The sequence below is a fragment of the Coccinella septempunctata genome, chromosome 4, assembly GCF_907165205.1.
Source record: "Coccinella septempunctata chromosome 4, icCocSept1.1, whole genome shotgun sequence".
NCBI classification, from domain to species: Eukaryota; Metazoa; Arthropoda; class Insecta; order Coleoptera; family Coccinellidae; genus Coccinella; species Coccinella septempunctata.
The window spans coordinates 35,095,410-35,110,316 of NC_058192.1; the positions used below are offsets into that span (position 1 = coordinate 35,095,410).

Consider the following 14,907-nt stretch of genomic DNA (forward strand, 5'->3'; position numbering starts at 1 on the left):
CCAGATAACTCTCCTGATAGTGTAATACTTTCTTTACTTGAAAATATATCATCTTTGAATAGAATTCAAAGGATACTCTCATATGTACTTCGCTTTATAAATAATACAAAAAAGGGTACAAAACGCTCCGGACATATTTCGCTCATTGAATTGAACGAAGCTTTGCTTTACTTGGTCAAAGCGACGCAACAACAATCATTTTCCGCTGAACTCAAAAGGAAAACGTTTTCCAGATATTTTAAAAAATTGAATATTTTCCGAGATGAAGATGGCATATTGAGGGTCGGTGGTAGAATCGATTCATCTTCTTTAACATTTGAATCGAAACATCCTATGCTCTTACCCAAAAAGAGTACTTTGACTACTCTGGTCATCGACATGTATCACAAGAAATATTTACATGCCGGTCTACGCACAGTTAGATTTCTTATAGCCCAAAGATTTTGGATTCTTAGTGGTAAAAAAGCCATATCCTCAGTAATCAATAAATGTGTTAAATGCTTCAAAATGCGACCCAATGCTTATCACCCCCCGATGGGTGCACTTCCTTCATCACGAATCTCTCAAGTTAAACCATTCAGTAGCAGTGGAGTGGACTTCGCAGGTCCATATTCTATAACATTCAGTCGTCATAGAGGTGTTAAAACTACAAAATCTTATATTTGTTTGTTTGTATGTTTTGCTACAAAAGCTCTCCATTTAGAATTGGCTACTGATTTGTCCACGGAGACTTTTTTAGCTGCCCTCCAACGCTTTATCGCCCGTCGAGGAAGAGTGAGTCACTTGTACTCTGACTGTGGTACCAATTTTCTTGGTGCAAGTCGGGAATTGAACAAGTTAATGAAACAGGCGGCGGAACAGGAAAATATCTTGTGGCACTTCAATCCACCTTCAGCCCCCCATATGGGTGGTTTATGGGAGGCAGGAGTCAAGTCCGTCAAAACTCATTTGACTCGAGTTATAGGTGCTCAAATCCTCACCTTCGAGGAATTTTATACAGTTCTATGCCTAATTGAGGCTATTTTGAACTCGCGACCTCTGGAAGCCTTATCTTCAGACCCTGAGGATGTCTCCGCACTTTCACCTGGTCATTTTCTCACCCTTGAGCCTCTGAATGCCCTTCCCTATCCTGATATCTCCCAACTCCCTTTGAATCGTCTGAGCCGTTGGCAATCTCTCCAACGTATTCAGCAGGATTTTTGGAAGCGATGGCATCGTGAATATTTACATACGTTGCAGCAACGCTGCAAATGGTTTTCATCTGATGAAAATCCGCCCAAAATAGGACACTTAGTTCTCATCAAGGATGAGAGGCTTCCGCCTTGTCAGTGGGCACTTGGCAGAATTCTGACATTGTCGAATGCGCCCGACGGAAATTGCCGTGTTGCTACCGTCAAAACCAAAAGTGGCCTCCTAATGAGACCTGTTGTAAAATTGTGTCCCCTGCCAATTGAAACTTGAACAAGATTCATTGATTGTAGATTTGATTCCTCCCTTAGTGTATATAATTCAATTAATATCTTCTTATATAGTTATATGGGTTAAAAATAGTTGTTTATTCTTCTTTTGTTTTTTTTTTTTTTTTTTTCTCATTGAAAGCGCGTATTTAATCTATCTGTGGCCAATGTTACAATTTCACCGATTTTAGCTTGTTTTTTCACTTTTCGTGGCCGGAGAATGTTTGGTCGTCTTGTGAAATGGGGTTTGAGCGACAGCTAAATGTCATAAGCTTACGCGTTAACGAAGTCAACATTGGTGACATGGGATTGAAGCGCCTGAGAACCAGTTCTCCACGCATACACCGCATATTGTTTTGTGTTTAATCAACACCGCATTTTGAACATTAAAAGTTGGAGCAGACTTCCCGCAGCCAAGGGTCCCTGTGAAGAGCTGGGATTTTGGAGCTGAGATAACTTCACCACCACTGAGACGATCATTTCGGTAAGTCATCACTGTTGACCGCAAATTCCGTATTTTGGTTTTATTTCATTCAAACATTTCGCTGTCGCTCCGGCTTCAGGCCCGCGATATTACAGTCCACATTTCTATCCAAATTAAACTGAGCTATCGGACGTAACAATATATATATATATATATATATATATATATATATATATATATATATATATTAGACTGATTCAAAAAAATCGACTTTCTTTTTTTTCGAGGAACACACCCCTTATTATCTTCAGGGCACTGAAAAATGACGTCTGTGGAAATATTAGTCAAAAATCTTATTATTTAGAGGTCGCTCATCGAGGATTTCTATTTTCCCTACTAATAGCAGGGGAAAAAAATGTATTTCTAGTTAAAAAATTCCAGTTCGCAAACCAATGGACGGATTCCATTGAGCGATATATTTTTATGTAGGGAGTTAGGTGCTCTACAAAAACTGTCTCATATAATTTTTCCATAAAACGGCTTTTCGAAAAGTTATTAGAGCTTGAAATGAAATTTTTGTCGAAGTAGCTGTTTTTACTCGGATATTGGGGAGAAATTATTGGAATTTACTTTGAGAATCAGAATATAGTTCTGGAAAGATACAATTAATATGATTCTATGTAGATTCAAATAATTTATGACATCCTAAAATAGTCAACCTCAACAATTGTTAGAGAGTTAGAAATTTATACTCTTCAGAATCAAATTATTCAGCATCTATTATTTCTCATTCACTTGGGTCAGAAAGAATGATTAGTGTTTGTTCTTAAACCCAGTACTTGTCTTCAGTTTCAGTCATAATGCAATTTTGTGTATTCATTATTTTTATAAATCCAAAATAGCCGCTGTCACAAAATGGGTAGTGAACTATCAATTTTTCAACAAATGTCTCGATATTTGTGGGATTGGTAGGTCTAATGATATTAGAAATAAGTCGCATATAGAAAGCATTTATTCGGTTGTGAAAAATAATATTGGTGTTGGTATATTCAACATCTATAATACATAATATGTTCTAAACAGATAATTTCAATTTTTTTTGTTGCAATCCGGAAAACGATGACGATGTTCGTTTATCAATTGTAAAAGAAACTGTAACTGTTTATTCTTCATTCTTCTTTTAGTAGTTATTGCATTCTTCAATTAAACCAATAACTCGATCCGCTGAATTGTTAACAACAGAAAGATCCTATCATCTATATGTTACTTTCACTACATAATGTCTTCTCCAATGAAATCATATAGCGAGAATTTTGTGAATGCGGCCATTTTGGGTTTGCAAAAATAATGAATACACAAAATTGTATTATGGATGAAACTGAAGACAAGTACCGAGTTTAAGATCAAACACTAATCTGAAAGAGCGCACAAAACCAATTGTACGAATTTTTTACAGTTTATAAAGCAAGTAAAATACGATTTTCACAATTATTTATTTTCCTGCCTTCTTTTGACAATCAATCAAAAAAAATTACAACTATTTTCCCAGACTACTTTTTGAATACATAAAAATATCATTAACATCAAGTGATCAAATGAACCATAAAAATGTGTCATCGAAATGGCTTCAACATTCTCCACCAACCGGAATGAATGATTGTTTTAACCATCAGAATTTTCTTTGGTGGTCAGCACACAAAGCTTGCTTACTGGCCTAGTGAACTCCCCATTCTTTGTCAAAATGGAGACGACTCTTATTATGCCATCTCTACCAGGATGCAGCCTCAAAACTTTTCCTAACATCCAATCGTTTCGTGGTGCCTTTTCATTCACTACCAAAACGATATCTCCAACTTTGATGGGTTCAGGTTTGAAAAACCATTTCTCCCTTTTCAGAAGCGTAGGTCTATATTCTAGAATCCAACGTTTCCAGAAGGAATCTGCAAGAGCTTGAGCAAATCTCCATTGTTTCCTACAGTCAAGATCTCCAGTGAATTCTCCGATATTCTTAACGTTTCCGGGCCTCAATAATAAGAAATGGTTAGGTGTTATCGATTCTAGTTCGTCTGGGTCAATGGGAACATGAGTCAGTGGTCTTGAATTGAGTGTATACTCGGCTTCTGCTAATAAAGTTGATAAAACTTCTTCTTTGGGATTTCTTGACTTCAATACAATTTTAAGAGAAGTTTTTATAGAACGAATCATTCGCTCCCATATACCACCCATATGCGGAGCTGCTGGAGGATTGAACTTCCAGCGAATGCCTTCAGTAGAGAGTTGATTTGATATTTCTACGTGATCGCAGTTCTTTTCAACATAATCTTTCAGCTCCCTATCTGCACCAACAAAATTAGTACCATTATCACTTCTGAATTCTATTGGTTGAGCTCTTCTCGCCATAAATCGTCGGATAGCCAAAATTGTTGAGGATGTATCCAGAGATGCTGCTATTTCAATATGGACAGCTCTTATACTGAGACATGTGAAAAGCACACCATACCGTTTTTCCACTCTCCTTCCTATTGAAACCGTCATAGGTCCGAAAAAATCCACTCCTGTATAAGAAAATGGATAAACAAAAGGTTGTAATCTATGTTCTGGCAAGTAACCCATCATAGGAACTTTTGGTATACATTTATATCTCTTACAACCTTGACAATTTCTAAAACATTTTTTAACGGCAGCCCGTGCATGTAAAATCCAAAATTGCGATCTTAAATTGTTTAACACCGTTTCAACTCCTATATGGTTAGCTCTTTCATGATAGTGTTGTATAATCAATTCGGTTATTTTATGTTTAGGATCAAGAATTATTGGGTTCCTAAAATTTTCTCGTAGGCCTAATTGTTCTCTGAAGAAAAAACGTCCGTTCATCCTTAGCAAATTATTTTCATCTATAAATGGACAGAGTTTGAATAGCTTATTATTTTGCGTAATGTTTTTGTTTGTCTTGAGGTTAGCTAATTCAACTCCAAAGCAATCTAGTTGTACCTTTTGTATTAAAAGATTAAAAGCTTCATCTAAAAAACGATCTTCGAGAGTTATATCCCTAAGTCTTTCTTTGTTTCGTAATTTCAAGATATGAGTTGCTAATAAAACCCAGGCAGTACTTCGAAGTAGTCGCACCCACTTAGAAAATCTGCACTCATCCGGTACAGCTACAAATCTATTTTCAACTGAGTCATCTACTACAACACAGTTGATTTCAATGGACACATTTGGTTCTGGAGGCCATTCTTCAGCAGGCATTTCTAGGAATTTTGGACCTGATAACCAAATCGAGAAATCAAAGTTTCGACTTTCCTTAGTTGCCATATCAGCAACGTTGAGCTCAGAAGGTACCCAATGCCACTGCGATATTTCTGAGTTCTCATGTATTTCTCCTAATCTATTAGCAACAAAAACAGGGAATCTTCGACTTACTGATCTTATTTGCTGTAAGACCACTAATGAATCTGTCCAATAATATATATTGCGGACAGAGTATTCTATTTCCTCTATAATGGACTTAGCTAATCTTATACCTAAAACAGCTGCTTGAAGTTCTAATTTTGGAATTGTTTGTTGTTTAATCGGTGCTACCTTGAATTTGCAAGAAACAAAACTAGTCGATACGTTGTCACTATATTCGGTTCTCAGATAAGCAACGGCAGAGTAAGCTTTATCACTTGAATCGCAGAATAAGTGGAGATCCATTTGCAGGGATAATGAAGGAAATGAAGGAAAGTATGGTCGTCTAATTTTGATTGGCACAAAGGAATTTAATTCATGAATCCATTTCTTCCAAAAATGAAAAAGATCCTCCGGAATTTCTATATCCCATTCTATACCGATTTTCCAAATATTCTGAATCAAAATTCGAGCTTTCACCATAAAACAACTCAAAAATCCTAAAGGGTCAAAAACGGACATAACCAGCCTTAAAACTTCTCGTTTTGTTGGAATCTTTTTCCCATTATACAATTCTTCAGGCAATTTTTTAAAATTGAAATTGAAAACAAACTCGTCTGTTTGAGGAGACCAGTTGAGTCCTAAAACGCGTTCTATCTTTTCAGAATCAATTTCTTTAGAGGAAGAATCAGTTTTCAAATTTTCTGGTATTGTTTTTAAAACCTTTTGAGAGTTACTTATCCATTTCGTTATTTCGAAGCCACCTTTCTTATGGACTAGGATAACATTTCTCACCAACTGAATTGCTTCATCTTCAGAGTCACAAGAATCCAGATAGTCGTCTACGTAGTGTTGTCGCTTGATAGCTCTTCCTATGTTTGTGAACTCCTGCTCACATAAATCTGCATTTTTATTTTTTATGAATTGAGCCTTAGATGGAGAGGAGATCGCACCAAAAATCATGACATTCATCTGATACACCGATGGCTTGCCTACTCGATCCCTTCCTCGCCAAAAAAATCGTTGACTGCACCTGTCCTCTTGCCGAATGACGACTTGATGGAACATTTCCGCGATATCAGCACTAAACGCTATTTTTCCTTGTCGAAACCGCCACAGAACTGAAACTACAGATGGAACGAAATCTGGTCCCTGAAAGAGGAAATCGTTGAGACTGTAACCAAAACTTTTAGCTGCAGCATCAAGGACAAATCTTATTTTTCCAGGTTTATTTATATTCCAAACCGCAAAATGTGGGAGATACCAATCCTTCGGATTTTCTGTCACTTCATGATCCTCTAATTTCTTTGCATAACCTTTGCGTTCATACTCCTCGATTTTGTTTATATATTGTAAAGCGAAGTTTTCGTCTCTATCCATCTTTCTTTCCATACATGCTAAGCGTTTTAAAGCCATAATTTTACTATCAGGAAAGGTTACGTCTTTTGTTTTATATAAATGACCTATTTCAAACCGAGTTCCATTATAAATCGAAGTATTTTCCATGATTTCCAAAGCTTTCTTGTCATCTAAGGAGTAAATATCCCCTGGTTTACTGCCATAATCCTCATATTTGAAACTATTTTTCACTAGGATTTCTAATTCATCACATGAACAACAACCACAGAAGTTGATATTCACGGAGGAATTTCCAGAAATTGGAGATAATTTTTCAGTAACTGGTCCATGAATTGTCCATCCCAATTTTGATTTTGATAATATAGGCATGTTCAAACGAGGTTGTATAATTTGGCGAGGAATAATTAAACCACAATTATCTTGTCCTAATAAAATTCTAGGCTTTGCATTATTTAAGGAATTCAAGACTTCTTGATCTAAGTACGGATATTTTTCCATTAATTCATCAATGTCTACGTTCTGCTGAGGCAATTCAAGGTCTTTGACAGTTCTTAAATTCCTTATTTTATAAAAATTTTGTTTCACCTTAATTCCTCCGGAAATTTCGACAGAAACTTTTCTCGAATTATCTTCATAATGAGTTACCTGGTTTGTCCACTGAAAGCACACGGGAACTATAGGACCTGACAATTCCAACTCACTGGCTAGCTGTTCTTCTACCAAAGAGCAGGTCGAGCCCTCATCAAAAAGAGCGAAAGTTGTCACTTCCTTGCTCGGTCCTCGAAGAACAACGGCTGCTATTCTCAGAAGAACAGACTGCTTCTCTGTTGACAGCTTGCCACAGAAGGATGAATTTTCGTGGGCCAACGTTTCTTCATTCGGAGGTACCGCCAGGTGAACCAAATGATGATGTTTTCCAGAACATCCGTTTACGCCACATCTCGTCTTCTTATAACAGCGTTTATAACTATGTCCTAAACATAAACAAGAAAAGCATAATTTCAGGTCTGAAGCAGCTTTTCTGCGTGCTACAATTGTTTTTTCGAGGAATGTTTTACAATTCCCCACATTATGTCCGTCTTTTTTACAGACTGGACATGATTTTTTGTCGAAAATTTTGTCAGACTTATTTTTCAAAGTGAAAATTGTTTCTTTCTTAAAGTTCACCTTTGATTTTGAAATTGGATTAGAAATCGATGCCACTGCACCTATTTCATCCTCATACCATGCCGCGAAGTCTTCTAACGAAGTTGGTAATCCCTCTTTGTCTCTTTGCAACTTGCACTTACCCCAATTGTACTTCTGTATCGGGGCAAGCTTCTCTACAATTATTGCCATAAGTTCTGGATTGAACAAATACAATGTGCAATTAATATTTCTCATAGTCGTAACTAAATTATTAATAGCATTCGAAAATGCAATGCAAACATCTAATTTATCTTCTTTGACAAACCCAAATTTTTTAACCTTTTCCATTAAACTCAATATTATCCAATCAGCCCTGCCAAAGTTCATTTCTAACATTTTCATAATTTTGCTTACATTTTCAGGTGAACTCAAAAGTGGTTTGATAGTTTCACGTGCTTTGCCTTTCAAACTCCTATCCAACCTCAATAAATTATCGTAATCATTCAAACCATAAACCTCAGAAGATCTCTTAAATTCGCTAAAGAAAAGAGGCCACTCTGTGAGCTCTCCTGAAAACAAAGGTAGCTCTTTTAGTTTTTGACGTTCAAGTATTTTTGTTACATTTTCTGTGTTTTTAGTGCATTGTTCTACTATATTTAAAAAAGCATCAGACCTCTCTTCAAACTTTCCTTCCCAAGGAAAGACTGGATCTGGCTTCCTTTCAGAATTTGCCACTCGGTCAGGATCACATTTACGTATCCAATTTCTCACCTGATCTTGATCTCTATACATACTTCTTTCAGACATATTGCCTTGTGAACCATCATCAGTGACACCTTCCTCTTCGAGCATTTTCATCTTCAGCTCCAATTCTTTGAAAGCTATTTCTTTTTTGCTTTGAATCATTCGCAATCGTTCCATGCACTCCTCATTTTCGAACCTTTCTTTCAATCGTAGAGCTTCCATTTCCAAATTCAGTCTTGACGTAGTGCTTCTTACTCTTGATTTATTACTTTTTGAACCAGAGTTTGAATATGTATCATCCACATTTTTACTCCCTTCATGATTGTTTTCTGTTTTCTTCTGAACTACAGAACCTTTTTCTAACAATGGATCTAATGGACTCACCACCAACTGATTCAAATCAACAGATTTTGCCCTTTCAGCTTCATAATTCTGGCCATTCCTAGACAACATTTTATCACTCATGTTCCCCGAGACCAGTCCGCTCTTGCCAACATCTGCACCTAATCGAATCGGTGGAATACCCTTGTTTACTCTCAAACTTCTTCGAAGTGCTGCTTCTCCATTTTCTTTCTTCTCCATAGCGCAGTTCAATATACTTTTTACGAAGGACCACAATAAACTGTACGAATTTTTTACAGTTTATAAAGCAAGTAAAATACGATTTTCACAATTATTTATTTTCCTGCCTTCTTTTGACAATCAATCAAAAAAAATTACAACTATTTTCCCAGACTACTTTTTGAATACATAAAAATATCATTAACATCAAGTGATCAAATGAACCATAAAAATGTGTCATCGAAATGGCTTCAACACCAATCATTCTTTCTGACCCAAGTGAATGAGAAATAAGAGATGCTAAATAATTTGATTCTGAAGAGTATGAAACACTAACACCCTAACAATTGTTGAGGTTGACAATTTGGGGATGTCATAAATGATCTACTATATACTAAAAGAAAATGGAACATAGAAATGGTGAAAAATGGTAGGAGGTTTCGCGTTATACCGCGCCCGCAGGGCGCGGGCAGTCGGTAGCAAAGCTTGCGACTGCCTCTACGAGAATCGCCGTTTCTAAAACTGTATAAAACGTCCGGATCGAAGCCCGGGAAATATTCGAAAATAATTTCCGAAAAAGTTCAATTTCGACGATTTTCGTCGTTTTCGCAAAAGGTGCCTAACGTTCTGGGCTTGGTCGAACGAACGGAAACTTTTCGGGGTCCGGGAACGGGCTATGTCGTATCCCGAAGAACCGTATTCGCTCCAGTTAACACCCTTGCCCACTTTTAAGGCCCCCAAATAACCGAAAATTGCTTGAGAAAAAAGGGAAATTTTGACAATTCTCAATGTCACCAAATTAAATTATTTTCTATCGATGATCGGAGAAAATTTTATGAACTTTGACAATCAATGTCAGTTCATGATTTATAGGTTAACGTCAATTTTGACTGAAGTATCGTGGAAGCGATCACAGAACGGGATGATTTGAATCGAACAAACACATAGAATGACGTTTTTTGGCCTTGGTATTTCTAAAAGGGCGAATAGCGAGGGCCGTAGGCCCGAGCTACGGGCGAAAGGCAAATCTGCCCGTAAAGGTGAATCTACCTACGAGGTGGATCTCCTGGCCATACTAGTTTAAATCTAAATAAAATCATATCAATTGTAACTTTCGAGAAAGATTTCCTGATTTTCAAAGTAAATTCCAATAATTTCTCCCCGATATCCGAGTAAAAAGAGATACTTCGACAAAAATTTAATTTCAAGCTCTAATAACTTTTCGAAAAGCCGTTTTATGGAAAAATTGTAAGTGGCAGTTTTTGTAGAGCACCTAACTCCCTACATAAAAATATATCGCTCAATGAAATCCGTCCACTGGTTTGCGAACTGCAATTTTTCAACTAGAAATAAATTTTTTTCCCCTGCTATTAGTAGGGAAAATAGAAATCCTCGATGAGCGACCTCTAAATAATAAGATTTTTGACTAATATTTTCACAGACGTCATTTTTCAGTGCCCTGAAGATAATAAGGGGTGTGTTTCTCGAAAAAAAAAGAAAGTCGATTTTTTTGAATCAGTCTAATATATATATATATATATATATATATATATATAGCCGGCTAATCTTAAGTTTACGCTTAGACCTATCTTTAGCCGTAACATATATATATATATATATATATATATATATATATATATATAACGGATAATTCCCAGAGTTGATTATATGCGATAGTTAAGGGGTGTGGGAAATTAAAGAGCGTGATTTAGGTCTCTCTCTTCTTTATTTCATTGTCAACGTTTCGATCCTGGTTAGGATCTTCTTCAGGACTCTACAAACATGTTATATAGTCAATAACTATTCGAAATCGGATGAGACATCAGAATACCTACCGAAATACAGAGGTGGGTGGGTTGATTGGTTGTGGAACAACCCAAATTTCTTAAAACTATGCTCAACTCTCAATGATGCGAGGACAATATATAGATAACAATTACAAATTATCATAGCCAGTCGGATCAACAGGCGCAAAAGCCGGTATAGTAAAGTGGGGTTAGCAACAGCAGAGTCACAGACAGGTAGTGACAACTGCAACCACAGAGTATTATCTTTTCTTCCTTTAACTATGAAAGGCAACAAAAATCTTTATGGTGTGCACTGATCAAACGTTACTCTCACTAACCTTGTGTATGTTCAATGCTCAGTGCAGGCCAATTTACAAATAATTTCTAAAATTTCTGTTTTCTTTTTTTTTTCTATAATTCAAATCCTGAGGTGTGGGGGGCAAATGAACATGTAATGCGCATCCACCAGGAGTTACTCTCACTAACCCTGCAGCACGCCCAGTGAAAACCCGATCAAAGATCACATTTTCAATATGAAGATGTGAAAGCATAATGTACATCACATTTTAAAAAATCTTTAAAAAATTACAACTCAAATCCAGAGGTGCGAGGGGAAAATGAATGTAAAATGCGCATCCACCAGGAGCTACTCTCACTAACCCTGCAGAATGCTTAGTGAACGTTGATCAAAAAACCACATTTTTTCTAAAATGAAGATGTGAAAGCAAAAGCACATCAATCAGTGCTCATCAATCAAAAGCCACTCGCAACCTTTGTGGGATGCTTATTCAGATATCGTATCTTAATTTATAAGTTATTATCAGTCGCTAATTATTGTCCAATTCACTCTCACTGAACTGTGTATAATCTGTGTAGTATATTATTGTTTGTGTTTTTTTTTTCTTAATAAAATCAGTCGCGATCAATATGTTAAGCCACAAATTCACTGTCACTGAATTTGGTGGACAATCACTCACGACGGTTAACCGATTCCTGACCTGCTGCTGTCAGAAAGCACTCCGTCACTGGATACACTTCGTGGTCTTGATAGGTCACCTTCATTGACCTGGTCGAAGTGGATTAGGTAGGAATAGATGCTGCTGATGTGGTTTACATCTCTTCTGTAATTCATGGCATTGGGGTGGCGCTTGATGTGGTACATTTCCAAAAAGGAACGCTTCCCTCCATTGCGTCTAGGACCCTAGTTGCCTCATAGTCCATTAAGTGGTCTCTATCTCTGCTGTGGTCTGCCAAGGCACATATCTTATTGGAGTTCTTGATATCGCTTCTATGTTGAGCCAACCTCTTCTTAAGCTGTTGCGACGTCTGTCCAATATAGATTTCATTACACATCGAACATGGAACAGAATATATCACTCCACTTTTGTGGAATGTGCTTACGCTATCTTTTATCCTACTATGGAGTCTGTCAATCTTGAACTCTGGTTTGGGGATCAACTTTATGTTGGGGGTCTTCAAAAGGCTTATCAGAGCATTTGTCATGCCTTTGATCAATGGTAAGGATGCGTAAGTTAGATTCAAATCTATTGTGGTGGATGCGCCCCTGTGTTCATTCCGTGGCTGTCCGGAATGAGTGGAGCTGTGAATCAATCTGTTTAATAGACCCCTGGGGTAACCATTTTCCAGCATCAATTGGAATAATATTTCAAGGTTTCGTGTTCTCAAGGAGGGGTGCGCGATTCGTCGAATCCGGTTTTTTAATCCCAATACTAAATTTACTTTCTGTCCATGTGTGTGGTTGGACAGGTAGTGTATGTACCTCCCTGAGCTCGTTGGTTTGCGGTACTAATCTAAGATTAATCGGTTGTCAGGCAATCTGATTACCTTCGTGTCCAAAAATAGAACACTTCTATCAGTTTCTTTTTCTAGGGTGAATTGCACCCTCTGGTGGTGGTTGTTAAACTTTTCAAGGAGGTAGCTCACCTGTTCTTTAGGCACGGCGCAGATAATGTCATCCACATACTTCTTGATGAAGGGGATGTGGAAAGGAACATCAGAAAGTACGTTGTCCAAAATGAAGTCCATAACTATGTCTGCAATTGGGGAGCTGGAGTTGGAGCCCATGGGTGAGCCAAGAATTTGTAAGTAGAAGATGCCATCGAACACAAAATAGTTGGATGTGAACAGGAAATTGATTATGCTCAAGAATTCTTCCTTTGGTATGGTTGTATGGTTGTTTATAAGTTGCCATTTACTCTCTATTGCTGAAACCGCAAGGTCTAAGGATATGTTGTTGAACAGTGATATAACGTCCAAACTAATTATGACGTAGTTGTCAGGGAGCTGGAAATCATTGATGAGGTCAGCAAATGAGAAAGAATCTTCGATGAAGTAAATGCTTCTAGAGGCTGATAAGTATTTAGATAGGATGTCAGATATGAACACTGACAGTTTGGAGGAAGGGGTATTGATACACGATATAATTGGTCTGATTGTGAGAGTGGGCTTGTGGATTTTTGGTAATCCGTAAAATCTCGCAGGGACTGAGTTGTAGTTGTACAACCGTTTTCCTTGGGTCTGTGTTATGTAGCCCTTGTTCACCAAACTTTTGATCACTGCATTGCACCTATTCTGCATCGACGTGGTGGGATCTCTAGGTAGTTGTTTATAGTACTGTTCATCCTGTAGTAATGTGTCCACTAGTTCTTTGTATTGGGTCTTATCCATTAGCACTGTCACATTTCCCTTATCAGCTCTTACAACTAGCAAACCTGGATGTTGTTTCAGGTATTTCATGCAGTAGAAAAATTCATTGTGGTATATGTTGTTGGTTCCCCTCCCGGACTTGATACAATTGGTAACTACATTGCTGCTTGTGCACGTTTGAAATTTCTTCCTTCTTCTGATAGTGTGTCGTTTAGGCTGATGATGTTTTCTATGTCTGACAGTAACCTAGACATGGGTATCTTCCTAGCTGGGACATCCACACTGAATTTGGGGCCGAGTGCCAAGAATTTGATAACTCTATCTGGTATGGTGGTAGAGCTGATATTTCTTACCCATCTGTCCTGTGGGCTTAACTTATGGAGTTGTTCATCTGATAGAGCTCTCACTTTCCTCAGATTACTCTCCTTGATTGTGGTAAAAAATCTAGTATATTTGTTATGTTGGTAATGTTTGAACCGACATAGCATCTCCTGTGGAAGAAAACCCTCCAGACTCTCCCACAATCCGGACTGCTCATCTTCCATTCTTGTGATTTTGGTGACTGTGACTGTGATCTCGAACTGGATGATGAGTCGCAGAGAACGCTCTTTCATTGTCTGAGCCTGCCTTGGCGTCTGATGCCGAATTGAAGGTAATTCATGTTCTTTTATTTATTATTTATTTATTTATTTACATTATAACTAGGATTGAGGTAAACCTATAAATCCAAAAAATATAAATCTACAATTCTGTAACTAACAATCGTGAGAGAAGAATTCTAACTTATAAAACAACACAAAATCAGAGCAAAATGCGCATTTCATCCAACCTGTTTTTGAAGGCGTTCACCGAAGCAGCCTCCACAACTGTAGTCGGCAGACGATTCCATTGATTGAACACTCTGTTGAAAAGGATCCTCTGTCTAATCGATGTTTTGAATGGTTCCTTCTGTAGCTTGAAGCGATGACCTCTCAAACTATTGGTGTTAAGGCGATACATGTTTTCGAGTTCCTCCCCAAAGTGGCCATGTACAGCACGAAATGTGAAAATGAGATCACCCCTGGCCCGACGCTCTGCAAAACTGGACAGACCAAATATAAGGAGGCGATCCTCATAGGACGGTCGCTGATATGAATATGGCAGGCGTGTGGTCCAGCGTTGAACGGATTCCAGTAAGTTTTCATCGTATTTGGCCGACGGCCACCACACCTGTCCAGCGTACTCCATAATGGGGCGAATATATGTTCTATATAAGAACTTCCAAGTCGGAATACTGGAGTTCCTGAAGGTCTTAGCCAACAAGTACCCGACCTGCCTCGCCCTACCCGCAACTGCTGCCACATGGTATGACCAGCACAAATCTGAATCCACAACAACTCCCAGATCAACA

General features: G+C 37.8%; 2 protein-coding genes across 7 annotated transcripts in view; one reads left to right on the forward strand and one right to left on the reverse strand.

Annotated features, from left to right (window-relative positions):
* Positions 1-14,907, forward strand: part of LOC123311813 (histone deacetylase complex subunit SAP130) — a 167,037-nt gene that overhangs the window by 72,418 nt on the left and 79,712 nt on the right. The window lies entirely within an intron of this gene.
* On the reverse strand, positions 7,756-9,132 carry LOC123311825. The gene is made up of 3 exons (XM_044895934.1): positions 8,856-9,132; positions 8,432-8,758; positions 7,756-8,327 (listed from the first exon to the last, which is right to left on the reverse strand). The coding sequence occupies exons 2-3, from the start codon at positions 8,722-8,724 to the stop codon at positions 8,297-8,299; spliced, it is 324 nt and encodes a 107-aa protein (XP_044751869.1). The 5' UTR covers positions 8,725-8,758; positions 8,856-9,132; the 3' UTR covers positions 7,756-8,296.